The sequence below is a fragment of the Morone saxatilis genome, unplaced genomic scaffold (assembly GCF_004916995.1).
Source record: "Morone saxatilis isolate NCDOM2014 unplaced genomic scaffold, NCSU_SB_2.0 Contig17, whole genome shotgun sequence".
Lineage (NCBI taxonomy): Eukaryota > Metazoa > Chordata > Actinopteri > Moronidae > Morone > Morone saxatilis.
The window spans coordinates 12,543,429-12,559,151 of NW_023339729.1; the positions used below are offsets into that span (position 1 = coordinate 12,543,429).

At 40.8% G+C, this 15,723-nt stretch overlaps 1 protein-coding gene across 1 annotated transcript in view; it reads right to left on the reverse strand.

The window, feature by feature from the left end:
- stx8 (syntaxin 8) overlaps positions 1 to 15,723 on the reverse strand; it is a 40,961-nt gene that overhangs the window by 7,493 nt on the left and 17,745 nt on the right. The window contains exon 7 of the mRNA XM_035660240.1: positions 1,176 to 1,277. Coding sequence (XP_035516133.1) covers positions 1,176 to 1,277 — 102 coding nt within the window. The remainder of the gene's footprint in view (positions 1 to 1,175; positions 1,278 to 15,723) is intronic.

Genomic DNA, 15,723 nt, shown 5'->3' on the forward strand with positions numbered 1-15,723 from the left:
TTCAAACAAACTCACGCTCGGGCACCATGGGGACACAACCAACAGAATGAAGCATTCTGAGGGCTGACCTTACTGCCTACCCTGCTTCTGTCTGTGACCGCCTGTTAGCCTCCTAGTACAACAATGCAGCCTTTACCATAGCAATCCTGTCGGCGTTTCACTGGCTAAACTGAGCCTGGCTCAACCTTGCACATTCCATAGATTGGCATTGGGGGGCTAACACACCACTCATGGCAGCCATTTTCCTCTGAAAAGCTTTACCTATTGAGGGGAATGAAAAAAAGATGCAAAATTTATTTATAAATGGAAAAAAACAAAAACAACCTGAAGCAGATTGTTTTTAATGGTGAGCAAGGGCCATGCCTTCACAAAGCCACCAAAATAGAGACAACAGAGGCTGATGGCTCACACAGTGTCTACACAGGAGGTGTGGTTTGAGTGGCACATTAACAGAGCAGCTGATTGATTTGCAAACATCACTGACAACACTGTAATCATGACACCGACTAGTTATTATGTCTATACTTAAGCTCATTTTATAATGTTTGTTATATTTGCCTGTCATAGAAGATTGTTGTTCTTGTCTCTGATTATTTATGCACTGATTTAAACATTAAAATGTTATTTTAATGGTAGCCTGAGCTATCAATGGCCATCAATTACATGTGTACAGTACATCGAACACTGCTCCTACAACTCTCTCTGTCCCTTACAGATAAACTAAATCAAACTAAACTACACATTTGATCACCGATTACTGATTCCTGATTTTAAAGCCCAGGATACTATGTTAGGTTATGTCAGGTGTGACAGACAGAACCAGTCCACCCACCGTTCACCACCCACACCCTCTCCATTAAGCATCATGGAGACGAAGGCCAAGGCAGAAATAGCAACACCATTTGTCAATTTCTAAATGATAAAGATGATAACTTTTTTAGTACTAAAAAAAACTGCCATACGCATGTCAAATTACATCTAAGGGAAGTGCTAGTATTTTTGTCCAACTCTATGTTAGACGCATGCTCTGTAAACCGCAGAAGGGAAGAAGAAGTAAAAACATGAGAAACATGATGCTTGGTAATCAATCATATAAATAAACAGAATAAATGTGATTTTTTCAAGGACACAGATTTCCTCATATTAGACCAAGATGGAAAACGAGGAAGGCTCACCACAGGAGGCTGACTTTGTCTCCACCAGCTTCACTCTTCGTGTCTCGTTACGAATCCTGTCGTCTGTCTTGTCCACAAGATGTGCAAGGTCATCGATGATTTCTAAAAGACAAAGGAGAGGAAATAAGTTTAAAAAAAACTTCATTTCTGCTTTGTATTATGCTGCCATTATAGTGTTTTTTTCTTCATTTTATTACATAAAAGACCTCCCAATAGGTTTTGTGTAATAAAAGAAATGACCCAAAATGAAAAAGTGACAGTCAAAAACTTCAAAAGACAGAGTCTGCCAGAGCACATACATGAGTGGTGGGAATGGAGAGAGCGGGCTGTGTGAAAGCACTCCTTGCGTTTTCAAACGGTTTCACTACTTCCTGAATCCATTCTGGATTTAATCAGACTCTTATTGTTCACGAGTTTTAAAGACGTCCAAAGAAAGAGAGTGTGTGTTTTGTGCATGTGTGTGTTTGGCTCTGTGGCTAGGGTCCTTCAGTAGGAGTTCCTGACTTGAAGGTCGTCCAGATGGAAGCCTGTGTGATTTCTTATGGCTAGCCACTGTGTTGACATGGCATCTCCAGAGGTCTGGCTCCAACAACAAAAACAGATAACGACTGAAAGATTTCCAAATTCTTGATTTGTTATAGTTAGGTGTTAAAATGTGATATTGGTTGGGGTTTTGGTTTTGAGTCAGAACCTATTAAAAATGGCAGATGCAACCCATGACTGACTTATAAATTGGTTGAAACAAATAGAAACTAATTTAACTACTACGTCATCAAATCTGCAACACAACAAAATTAACTGAAAACATTCTTCTTCCTGTCAGTCGCTCTCATAATTTCAACTGCCACAATGACACAACCATATAAATAAATACAATAAGAAATATGTAAGAAATAAAAAACATGGCTCATTACTCTTATTATAAATCAGAAGATTTATCACAATACAGAACTCAAATTGGCCGTTTCATCTTAAACGTGTGCGATCTTGATTTGTGGCTTGTGTTTTTATTTCTACACCAACGGTGATGATAGGTTCAGTCCAGGAACCTTCCAAATTGAAAAAGACAAAACAAAACAAAACAAAGTGGCTGAAAAATAAAGTAGCCAGTAAAACAGAAACCAAGGCCGAGCCGAAGAAAGGCAAGTTCTTCAGAGACTCACATCAGCCTCTGATAAATGGACGTTTTACAGGAATGGGAAGCTAGACTGTACAAACCACAGCTCAATGCCAAGTTAAACAGACAGCCTACCCAAGGAGGGAGCAACCTTTTATTGCTGCTGCTATATGGTAAAATAGTACTCAGTCAGAACGATCTAAGCAATGTGACCGAATTCCCACAGGTGAGCGTTCAGGGTCATCTGCAGCATTTGTCTTATGAACACAACTGTCTTCAGCTATTTTCTTTAAATTAGAATGGTGAGGAATTGTGTTTCCTCAACTAGGAGCCATCGCCGCTTTACAGTCTGTGTTTTGGCAGATAATTAAGTCGCAGAAATAATTCAAGGAAGGAAAGTAAAGCATGTCAGCTTGGAGGGCCAGAGCGTGAAAGGGGCAAGGACAAGGAGATGGGAGACGTGAGCGTGCCACATGTACAGTGACCCTGGAGACTCCCACATCATCATATAAGCATCAGGCAACAATTTAGAGGGAAGAAACTCTTCCTTTACTGGCAGGGAAGGGCTGTAGAAACTGAACCATTTGTGCGGCGTGCCACTCCAACTAGTCACAAACGGATGTTTTTGCTTTGCTGGTGCCAAGTTTTTTTTGATTCACTGCAATAACATCAATTCATTGATGAATTCTCAACCATACCAAGATGCAGCACTGCTAGGATGTGATCTTTAACTACAGCTGCAATTAAAGGACCAGTGTGTAGGATTTAGTGGCATCTAGCGGTGTAGTTGCAGTTTATACCACCCTCGCCTCACCCTCCCATTCCATTTCTGAGGATGAAGTAGGGGAAACAAAACAAAACAAACAGTGGCCACAAAATGCAAAAAGCCCTATTTAGAGCCAGTGTTTGTTTTTGTCCATTCTATGATATAGTAGAAACATGGTGGCCTCTGTCTCACTCGCTTCTTATTTTCAGGTGATTATGCACTGCCAACAGATACACTTTTACTTCCAGGACAGCTTCTGGCTCTGGACTGAATCTGCAAGACCACTGAGAAGGCCCCATTTCAGGTAAGAATAGTTTGTTTAAAATGCTTTTACACTGGATAACCCTTCAAACCCAGTGTGGGAGAGCAGAGCCCATACACAGACACACACACCAACACATACACATTTTCATTGCCAGTAAGTTAAAGATTAATACTGTACCTTAACTTTTTGGAAAATGAATGGGAATGTGAATTCTGATTATTCTTTTATGTGTAAGCATGTTCCTCTCAGAAAGCTTTCAACACACATTAAATGTAATAGAATTTCCTTTTTCATTTGGTCAGTAAAACAGGTCAAAGTAAAATGCCACAGAAAAGATTCTTAGGTATACTGTGTCCTTGGCAAACATATAACATGAAAATCCCACAAATAACTACTGCTTAAGTGCTCACTATCTCCATAACTGCTTAAGCAAGCAACAACTTTATAGAAAGTGACGATGTGACCAGGATCTTAAAAGAGAAACTTTCAAATAAAGTCTCCTCAGAGCTGTCCGTCTGCACTGTGAACAGGAACTGAATATATATCAGCATCCTAATAATCCTTTGACTGTGCCCTTTCCTAATAACATCTACAGAATGTACAAGGCCATTAAAAAGAATCTTTTGGGCCCAGGGACTAGTTACCATAGTCTCTGTTTTGTTCGTTTCACAACAAACAAAAACAACAACTTAAAATCAGTGGTTTTGTGAATGGTATTTGTGAAAATGGGAACAATTACTTGGCAGCCAAAAGGCAGAGCTATCAATATAATCACTGGCAACTATTTTGTAGCTCTAAACAGTACTAGGCAATCCAAGTTCAGTTGGACCACAAATGGGGCCTATGTTGGGCACAAATATTATTGTAGAAAGCGGCCACCTTTGACTTTGTCCATAAATGTTACTGGTATATCTTCTAAAAATGGAAGGTAAATTCTTTTAAATAATGTAATACCTCAGTTATTAGATGATAGTTCATTATGAGTTGGTGTAAAGTTGAATAAATGCAATACTGTAAAGCTTCTAAAGGTATTTTATACTGACTCTGTGCTACCCATTGAGTCAACGTTCAGTCACAAGAAAACCGTAACACACGCAAAGATTAAAGAAAAATTAAATAAACCAGATAAATAAAATTGTAAATATAAAAATCTATGTATACAATTGCATTGTATCATCTTCATATACCACTTTTTCTGGAATACTTAGTTAGCAGATGCTGAGGCTGAAAGAGGCAGGAATGCCCTCTCTGCTACCAGAGCCATTTATTCACACAAAAAAACAATGTACGTAAAACCTGGCCCTTCTGTGGAGAGGCACGAGGGCCCTGGAGCTCACACACCAATAGGAGACAGATGCTGTTCTCCTATGGCGTCACCTACTCTCTCATGCTGCTGACTCTCTGCACAGTATCAACGCCATTTCATCTCTGTTCCAATATTCTGCAGCATTCATATAAACACCCTCTCTCTGTGGCCATCACGCTCTCTGGGGGATAACTAGTTAACAGGTCTGCTTCTATCCCTGCTGTCAGCGTCATCTGGAACATCACAGACGGACACCTTCTATGCACAGGATTGGCTGCTGCTGGTCCGGGCTAAATGATTATTATGAAGCCAAGGCACGAACAGGACGGAAATCCTTGAGGGCCACTGGATGGGTTTTTGTCTAAAGTCACTTACAGTTTAAGTATACCACTAGTCCAGGGTGTACACAGGCATATGTAGCATTTCCACTTAATTTCTGGGTGTTTACAGCATACCCACCCATTAGCCTCATAGCTGGACTGAAGGTGTCACACAAACACAATAACCTCTCCAGCTGCTGTCTCCTCTTAGCTCAGCTCTCGCAACGCACTGTAATCTTTTTGAAGATGCTGTAACTGGGTTACACCCACTCCAGAATACTATAGAAAATACTAATAAAGACTTTTTCGTTTGGAACTTCTCCTCCATATTGAATTGTGGAATGGACTGTGGATTCTATGAGCCTGAAGAGGGTCCACAAATCTTCTGAGCAAGGTTTCCTAAGTGTAGCACATTCAACAATCAGGTGACAATGTGTATATGCTTCCCCTGGTTCCCAGGTGAAGAAACAGTCTCCCCCTCTCACAGAACAATGGTGGATATTGGTTTAAAGGTACTTTAATCTATCCATGTTTTGCCACTTATCTGGGTCCGGGTCACAGCATCAGCTTAAGCAAGGTATCCCATACTTCCTTCTCTCAAGCTAATTCTCCAGTTTTTCAAGGGGGGTCCCAGGGAATTCCCAGACCAGATAGGATATATCCCATCTGTAATAATCTATGTGAGCTTTGGGTCTACCCAGGTAGTCTCCTCCCACTTTGATGTGTCTGGGATACTTCCACAAGGAGGCTTAAAGGGGGCATCCACATCAGTGGCCCGAACCATTTTAGCTGACTCCTTTATATTGACCGGCAATTCTACTCCCTTCTGGGTGTCTAAGCTCCTCACATCAACTCCAAGGGTGATCCCAGCTAACCTGCGTAGGAAATTCCTCTTGAACAACCGCCATACGTGATCTCATTTTTTTGGTCATTACCCAAAGCTTGTGACCATACCTGAGGGAAGGACATAGATCAAGCATTTAATGGAAAGCTTCTCACCCTAGTCACTATGACCATCCAATACGGTGACTGCATTGCTGCCAAGATGTTGCCAATCTGCCTGTTGATCTCATGCTCCATTATTACCCTTTACTTGTGAAGACCCCAAGATACTTGAACCCCTTCACATGGGACAGTGACTCATCCTTTTATACAGGTTAACATTGCCTTACATGAGTTAGTGCTGACTAGTGTCCAGAGCATTCGTCAGTGATGGTAACTCACCTCACTGAGCAATTAGTGGACTATTTGATTCAACTTAAGAAACAACAAAACAATCCTGCAGACCAGTAGTACATTATCCAGACCTACAAAGGCAAGTGGCAGACAAGGATAACGGGACAAAATTCTCATGCCAGAGCATGAAAACCAAGTAGGCCCAGATTACACTTGTGAAAGTATGTTGCTCATTAGGTTATAATAGAGTGAGGATGAGTTCAGAATGAGATACATACAAAGAAGGAGAGATAGGGAAAAGGACAAATCAGAGAAAAACAGTGTGTGTCCGAGCACATTATAGGCCAGGGTACAGGGATGCGGAAATGTTGCATCCTGTGTGGAATTTCCTCCAGTTTCGTCTTTTAGGATGTGATTCTTCAAGAACCCACAACTACGTAGCACTGCAATGCCTGTGAGTATGCAATCAAAATAGTTAAGGACCCTCGCCCATTCCTTTACAGATATTCATTGTGGTACGTTGGGTATAGGCCACTCTAACATGACGGTTAAACATCCATTTCAAACCAAATCATCACATGATATTATAAAGCCTTATTCAAGTCAGACAGCAAATATGACGCTCAAACGCAGATGCATGGTGAGAATGAGAAGTTTGGGAAACGGTGTCTATTTTAATGATTAAATTCCCGAATTCCAGATCTATATCCGCCCCAAGCCCCAGAATTGCTGACTCATCTTCACAGAGGCTATAGCAGTGGTTTTTGTGTGTGTGTGCATGTGGTGGAGGCACTGCCATAAACAGTGACACCCCAGCGTGCCTCCAGGATGTGCTGTATTAACTCTGTGTGTTATTGTAGGACTCATTCCCAGAGCGGGCATAGCGCACAGAGAAAATGCTTGTTTTCTCTTACCGATTTAAACACAGTCTGACTCAGTGGGGCTAATTCTGTTGTGCTTATTCAGGAGATGATTTCTCTTGAGGATTTAGAGAAAGAGGGAAGTAAAGACAGTTTTTTCACTAAACCCTCCTCTTATACCCCTTGTAGTAGTGCAGGGGGGTCTGACCACAACTGTTACCAATTGGCCCTGGTGTGACTGACTGTGTATAGAGGGTAGTGTTTTGTTGCCAACCAAAACACACACATCTCTGAATGTAACTGGAACTTCACTTGGCACATGCAGAGGCACTCAGCATGATGATACAACTCAGGGCAATTATGGTATTTACAAGAAGTTGCACAGTCTTGGAAGAGTTTCTTTCAACTTCTTTCTCTTTTTTTCTTCTCTCGGCTGCTTATTGTAAACAAACTCACCCTGAGGGTCTGTGGAGAGTGAAGATTAGGGGAAGTTTGACTCAAAACCTCAGAGTTTTACCAGTTTTTAAACTGAGTGTAAAACCCAACAAATCATTTGAATGGCTGCCAAAAAAAATAACTAAAATAAAGACAAAGAAAAGAAGATATGCTGTCTATGAGCCTCTGTCTAAAAATCATCCTAAAAATGTGTTAGGCCAATCTGACATGTTAGGAAAAGAAAGTGGCTGTGTTTATGTGTCCTCACTCCTAACATCCTCTCGCATAACATTAAAAATGTCTATTGTATATTTATTCATAAAGGGCCTTCTATTATCGTTTAAATATTCAGACTAGTGATGGATAGTTAACGACTTGATTTCTGCGGTGGTTTCCAACACCAAATGTTCAGGAAATGCCACTACATTTTGCAGCCAGGGGCCAACCAGTCTTAATGTGATACATTAGAAATCAATGAATATTAAGTAACATTTCTGATGAAATGTGATAGGAATATGATGCACAGAACTGCCCACTTATGCAAACAAGATGGGAAATGAGCCTAAGGGATATTACTGCTGTGGAAAACAATATACAGGCAATGCAGGCTACAAGGGACATATTGTACATGTAATGAAAATGTTATTAATACATTTTACATCGATACATGTTTGCCTGCCTGTGACAAATCCCCAAAAGCGGTAACATTCCAAGATTAAAACAGACTTATGGCAGTGCATATGTAAACACAGACTGCAATTCATTCATCAGTGCCTTATGTGAAATATATACCCAGAGCTGTAAGTAGCATTTCTTTCCTCTTACAATGTTTTTGTGTCTTTCTGACCAATGCTTGTACATGTGCTGTTAGGGTTTCTGAGGGCACACGATTCGCCTTTCCAGCATCTGGCCTTCTGAAGTGCCGGCCACATGTGTACAGATTAGTCTCACTGCTGGACACTATCGCTCACCCCCAGGCCCAATGAATCTCAGAGTTCCTTCGAATGGACTGACAGGTTCCAGCAGTCAACACATCGGAGGTATGATACCCTTTATTGCATCATAAGACATTTTTTCCCTCTAGGGTAGCTGAGTGATGATAAATGTCTTGCTTTATGCAACTTATGGCATGGCCACCCTCGCCAATGATCAAGATGTATTATTGTTTATTCATATTGTGGGGCAACACGCTCTTTCAATGAAAACGTTGTGTTGGCATGGTCTTTGTCAACTGTCAACCTAAATATAACTTTTCTACTCCAGCAGGAGACGCCTGAAGACGTAAGAAGTAGCCTCCCAACTCTGAATATTAATTTCAAACAGTATTGACAATGAATCTGTAGATGACTTTAAGGGGTATAAAAGCTGTAGTAAGTCAGTAGTGACCCACCACTTTACACACACACTCACATTACATATGCGGCCTCCACATTTCCAGCTTTAATCCTAACCATTTGTGTGCCAACTTGAAACTGAAACCGGCTGTGTGTCCACGGACAGTTTCACCTCCCTAACCTTGCTGCGTTTACCGCCATATGCATCATCACACATGACAGACACCAAAAAGAATGACCAGCTGATGAACCAATTTCTCAAAGTTGAACCTCCCTTTGAAAGAACACACTTCAAGAAAAGCACATAAATTGATAAAACCTCCACACTGATTCAGTTTTAGCACGTACAGACCATTGGACTTGTGCTTGCTAGATTCCAAAGACAAGGTTCATGTGAATCATGGGAAAGCAGTCCACCAAAGTTCTGTGAGGGAGTACATTGGGTTTCTCCCAGACACAAATAAATGTATGCATGCAGATACATGTTATTGCAAGAAAAGGCAGAGCAAGAACAGACTAGGATTCAAAAATGGCCCTGGAACTTTTGACAGAGAGACGCTGAAAGGCATCATTTCCTACAAATTATGTTATGTTATTGCTATCTTAGCTAGCATAAGGCACTTATTCGTTAATGTCACACTTGGCCCTGGCAGCCAATAAAATCAAGCAAGAGGCAGGCTTTACTACTTTACCACTTCTTTAATGTTTTGATGCTGGCAAAAGTGATAGGAACGGACTGAGTGTGTGTGAGGGAAAGGGGGAATTCATGGCTCATGTTGCGTTAGTTTCATGTAGGTTACTTGTCTTTGAAAGAGACAGAGAAACGACAAGACCTCTACGGTCTGTTTGAATCATTTTTTTTCCCATTAATCGTATTTGATTGCCTGGTTGCACAAACAGCTCCACAGGTGCACCAGCTGTTTTGCCCAACACACTTCTTCGCAGGCGTTTTTGAAGCGGCCATACTTTTAGTGATGCGTCTGTTTAAACGGCCCTTTAAGCATGTTACCAAAGTTGCCCTGTTGTTTTGGCCTGACATGATGCTTGTGCGTCATGATTCTTGTACATATTCTATCACTTCACATTTATACTAACTAGCTATACTGCATATCCATAAAAATACTGACATTTCACATTTGTTCTTCATTCTTTCTTTAGATATTTATTTCTATACTCCTTCTATAGTTGCCCATCCTATGATGCTCCAGTGAGTTCTGACAGAATTATTTAATCTATCCTTGGACAGAGGAAATCGGGGCCTTTTCAAGAGCACTGCGTGACTAGAATGGCACTCAAGCTTTTGTAAACAACCTGGGTAGTTTGAGTCTGCAAAGACTGGAAATGATCAGCATTATACGCACAAAAAAAAACAAATGAGTCATGCTGTCATCTTACGATACCGGCTGAATAAAAACAAAACCTCATCAGCAGAATAAGAGATGTCACCAAGACTGTTGGGCATGTGCTTGTTATAATAGGTTTTAGCAATTATGAACTTGGACTGTTCAAAACAGCTGGAAACCATCAATATAATGTGCACAATTAATTAAGATCAAACCCATTATGTCATCTACAGACAAATAAAAACAAAGCCTTGAAAAAGAAAAGAAAAGAAGATGAGAAAACTTCCGCCAATTTATCCACTTCTCAGCCTGAATGCAACTATTTCTGTGAGGGGCTGCCAGATTCACCAGCATCACTCATCCAATATGGTCAGGCATCACTGAGCGGTGAATGCAACAACCATGAACTGATGTTACCAGTATATTACATCCAATTAATACACATGTCACACTCTGTCATTTTAGGATTAATGAAAACAAGGATATAAAAATATAAAAACATCGTGCAAAGACCAACAGCAATGAAAAGTCTGATCATTACCAGGCTTTCCACCATCACCCCTCTTATGGCCAGGTGCCACCGAACAATATGTGCGTGATGAGCATGAGGGTGCCAGCAGCAGCAGCAGCAGCGTGAGGCAGGGACCACCCTGTCACTGGCACGGCACCTCCGAACCAGCCGCTGTTACACTTCATCACTACAATCACACTTCATTAGCAAGGACACCCAGGAGGGACTGACATATTGAGAAGCTAGGAACAAAAATACGACAAAAATTAAACGGAATAGGTTAGATTGGAGGAGACTCATTTGTAGGACATGAGAACAATTAAGTGCCTACTGGATTCTGGCAGTTACCAGTTTATCTACTGTACAATCTGGTTACTGTGCTCCCCATTAATGATAGCACTATACATTGATACCAATACAAATCCATAAAAAAATCATTTTGGCCTGCGATAGGAAAAGATGAATTAAAACTTCACTAACTAAAATTTTCATCACTGTGTGAGTGGTTTTCTATACACATCACGATTAGTCCATTTTTCAACTAATGAACTTTTGAATTAAACACTAACTATTCTAATAATCGCTGTAATAATCGATTGAGCAATTTGCTTTCATTTCAGCTTTCAAATGCAAATATTTCATGTTTCTTTAGTCCTCTTATAAGGGTAAACTGAACATCTTAGGGTTGTGAATAAAACATGACATTTGAGGACGTCACCTCAGGCTGATGTGACAGTGATCAACTTTTTCCCCCATTTTCTGGCATGTTTCAGACCAAACAACTAATTGATTAACCTGAGAAAAGGATCAACAGATTAATTGATGACGAAAATAATCGTTAGTTGCAGCCCTAACCAAGAGTTAAAACGATCGATTTCTGATGGTTGACCGTTATGAGATTCGATGATCAAAATTTTCACTGCCGATTTGCCTAAAGGTATTATATGATTTTCACAGTAACAGTTACGTGGTTGTTGCTTGTTGACCGGTTGTAACAAAGTCGTCCGACACCGCCCTCTACTAACGCTGTTCGTAAGCCACACCATTTTACGAACCAGGACCCCAAGAGAGAACAAGCACGAGACTGCGATTTTTTTTCATGAAGTGAGAAACTCGTGTTCTAATGTAAGAATCCATCGCTGAGCGTCTATAAGCTGCACACTCCCCGGGGAGTGGACTGTCCTGGCAGACTACGGCTGGCTGGCGACGCGTGACGGCTGACCTGAGCTGACTGGCTGAGGAGATTGATGAGGCTTTGATCTTGCATGCCAGAACGCCTGTTTCAGCTCATAAGTTACTCCGCCAGTGGGACGCTGTATGTGTCCCATGTCACCAGACCTGACACAAACACACGTGTATACACATGGTCTATAAGGGCCTCATAGCAGGACAGGGCGACACCCTACAGCCCCCCCCCCCCACACACACACACACACACACACACACACACACACGTCCCGGATGTGACATGCTTCTGACAAACATTTGTGACCCAGACTGAAGAGGAGTCATCTCCACAGTGCGGTTCAGAGGGAGAATGTGAACAGTCAGAAATACGGAGCTAAATCATCCCTGATAGAGATGTTTTATTGTGGAAAAGAGAGTTCAGGGCCAGCTGGTATTTATCTGCTGAAGATCAGTGGGGATGCAGAACATGAAACATCAGAGTTGTTGTTCAGCCTGGAAAATTCTCAGATAAGGTGTGATCAAATCTGGGTTTGTGGCTGTTAGTGGACTTTACTTTGCATCACGCACTGTTCATGAGTGTCATTTTGAGAACTCTTTCAATATGGATCTTAAGTTCAAAGTCCTAATAAGAGGTACTTATGACAGAGAAGTCTATCAGTAGCTCGAAAACAATAAGAAGCAGTTTATAGAAACAAGGAGGTCAAATGAGCCTCCCGAAGCCTACTTTAAACAAAATGCAAGTGTTACGATATGTAACATTGTTGCATTTAATCATGGCAATATAGTTTTATGGAGGTATCGGTAACGGTTGTTTCAAAAGCCTGACAAGATAGCAGCTGACAGAAACGTGATACAAGTTTGAATAATCAAGATTCATATGAGTGACAATCAGTTTCATTTGGAGTGTGAGGAAGAAATAGAGAGTGGTGGGAAATGGGAAGAAGCGCATAATTTGGTGATGAGGGAATCGGGCGCACAGGGGGAGTGGCGGGACATTTCTTGTCCATTTTTCACACCCGGCGGAGATGCTGGCAATCCGCTGGCCAGTGACACTCTCCTCCCTTTGCGGTGTAAGGTGAGTCTCCAAAATACAACAGCTGCAGGAGAGGAACAAACCTCAAGGTGCCTCAGGACAATGCCACTTCCTTCTGTTGCACAATGTGCTCATATGAGGACAAAAAAAAGACAGAAAAGGATAAATGCAAACCAAAGCCCTCACTGCTAAGGGTCTAACATTACATACGCACATCCTACAATTCTTCCTTTACCATAGTTTTAATGATGTCCATGACTTGTGCTCAATTTTCTGTTTTGAGTGCTGATTACATTTTCTCTTTCTAAAGCAAAAAACATAATGTATAGTATCGTTTACCTTTCTGTAAGTGACATTGTGAACCTTTTATCCAGAAATACTGCACTTTCATACACTGATGCACTATTTTAATTTGAAATTGACAAAGACAAAGGTGGGAACATTTGGCATACCAGGATGGCACACTAGATGCACACAATTGAAAGCTGAAAATCTCCGTGAGTATTCGGTGGATTCAGGGTAATTGTGCTCTACTCATGGAGGCCAGAACAAATGTTTGGCCAACAGTGCGACTGAAACAACTTCTCTTGAGAGGAAACAGCCCCCCATATAGCTTGTGGACAGCTAGGAGTGATGCAGGGCACTAAGCAAACAGCAAAAATATGACGCAACAAGACCACATGCTCCACTGTGGGCTACATGCACTGAAAAACATGGCTGGATGGACAGACGGTTTGAGAGAGACAGAGTAAAACCACATGCATACACATACTTGCACACACACACATAAGTGTGAACATGTGAGTGCAGTCCTAGTAGCTGCACACTCTCTCTCATATAGACACACAACACCCATGAATGGATGACACACACCAACGCTAAAGTCTCATCCACATACTGTAGCTATGAAGTCTGACAGTACGCTACAAGCTGAATCCATTTAAACAGCTGCACCTACAGCTGTTGTGTAATTACACAGCTCCTCCAGCTGATGAGCGAAAAGAAGGAGGTGCTGATTACTAGAGGAAAAGAAGAAACCTCCTCCGAGGAATTAAACAAATTAACAAATCCTGTGTGAGATCCTGTGACTCCATCTTCATCCGCCCTAAACTTCGATCATTCCACGACCAAAACACATCCATCCCACGGAAGAGAAAGCACACAGCCATGAATCATTCCAGTTGGTAGGTGTAAACACTGAGGACCATAACTGGTGTGCCGCCACTGCCTCTACTGCCCACTAGTGGGTTCATGTGCGAGCTGCATGAGGGAGCAGAGACAGATGGCTCTTGATTTTAACTTACGATTCTTCACATTTTAATTACATTTAAAAGTTCATGAAAGTAAATTACTCAGATGCTTAACCACAGAAACAACTTTTATCATTTTCCTAATCATTACAAATTAACTTTATTAGATATAAAAATAGATTTGTAATATCTTATGTACGTATATGTTCTGAATCACTGCTATAAATATGTAGCCTACCAAAAGACACTGTACAACTATTTAAAATAATATATTTTACTAATTAACTCCCTCAATTGGGCCAATAAAAATAGAATTTTGGTAGTGTAATGTCAAAAAAAAAGCATGATGTTTGAATGAAATAGTGTATGCCTTGCCATTAAAGAGATTGTTACTTTAAGTAGATACATAATTCTGAAAAGAAAAATCATTTAATAATATGTTTTGTGTGTGTGTGTGTGTGCTCTTTAGTCTGGACAGTGCAGGTATATGCCCACATTAACCACTTGGACACAGTACAACCTGTAACACAACAGAAACAAAACGGGAGGTTGGTATTAAGCCGAGAGTGAAACAGATGAGAATGATTAGATAACAGATCAAAAGCCTTTTTTTAGGGGCACGTGTTTGTTGCAGCACAGATCTGTGCAGTGCTCAACATTTGACACAAAAAAGAGGGCAATAAAGGGCCTCTTATTTAAATTGTAAGGCAGGTTTTGAAACAGTTAACATATTTTGTCTAGTGGGGATTCTTATCCTTAGTTTGGCCTGTAGATTGTGTCTGATTGCACACATGCAGGGTTATCAGATCACAGATGAAATGGTTGGCGCATAAAGCACTTCCCACTTGAAAGGTTTTGTTCTATGAAGGTGACATATCAGTAACACATTTTGGCAGCATGATTACAGTACATACAGTATCACTTTGAAGGTTAAAAGATTGCTGTTGCTTAAATCTCCTCCTGTCAAAGATCGCTCCAATGTAATAACAATATATATGTTGTGTCTACAGTTACGCTTGTGCAAATAGTTTAGTTCTTTAGGCCTTAAATATACTAAATACATAAGAGTTTAGTGGACAGTTTTCACAAAAGATGTCAAACAACAAACACTCTTGAAAACAGTAATGTGATCTTAGAGTGTGCAAGCTGCTGACTGGAGCCTCCTCACATTATCTAGAGGATCCCCTTGAGTACAACAATTTCACTGTGCTGCCTTGTGTGTAGCACTTTGTTACCCAGATTTTAAAAAGGGTTCTATCAATAAATTTTATTATCATTCCTTTAAAAAAAATTTTTTATTACAAATGTTCCCTTTAAAAAAAAGAAAGGAAAAACATATTTACTCCTTCCTTCATTCCTTCCCTTGCAATAGCTCTAAATCTCAAATTAAGTCCCTAATGAGTGAGTTCAACTGGCCAAGTTCTTTACTGAGAGAATAATGTCTCTTTGTATCTTATTTCACTTTCTTTTTAGCTCTCTCTTTTTTTTTCAATAAGCCTTTCAACCCTTGTTTTTCTCTCTCGCCCTCCTTCCATCTCGCCCCCTCGCTCACAGCAAAAAATCTCAGACTCCTTCGCCACACTGTCTTGGCACAGCGTATCTGTAAGATTAGCCCACCCTGCTCTCTACTGTGTGTGTGTGTGT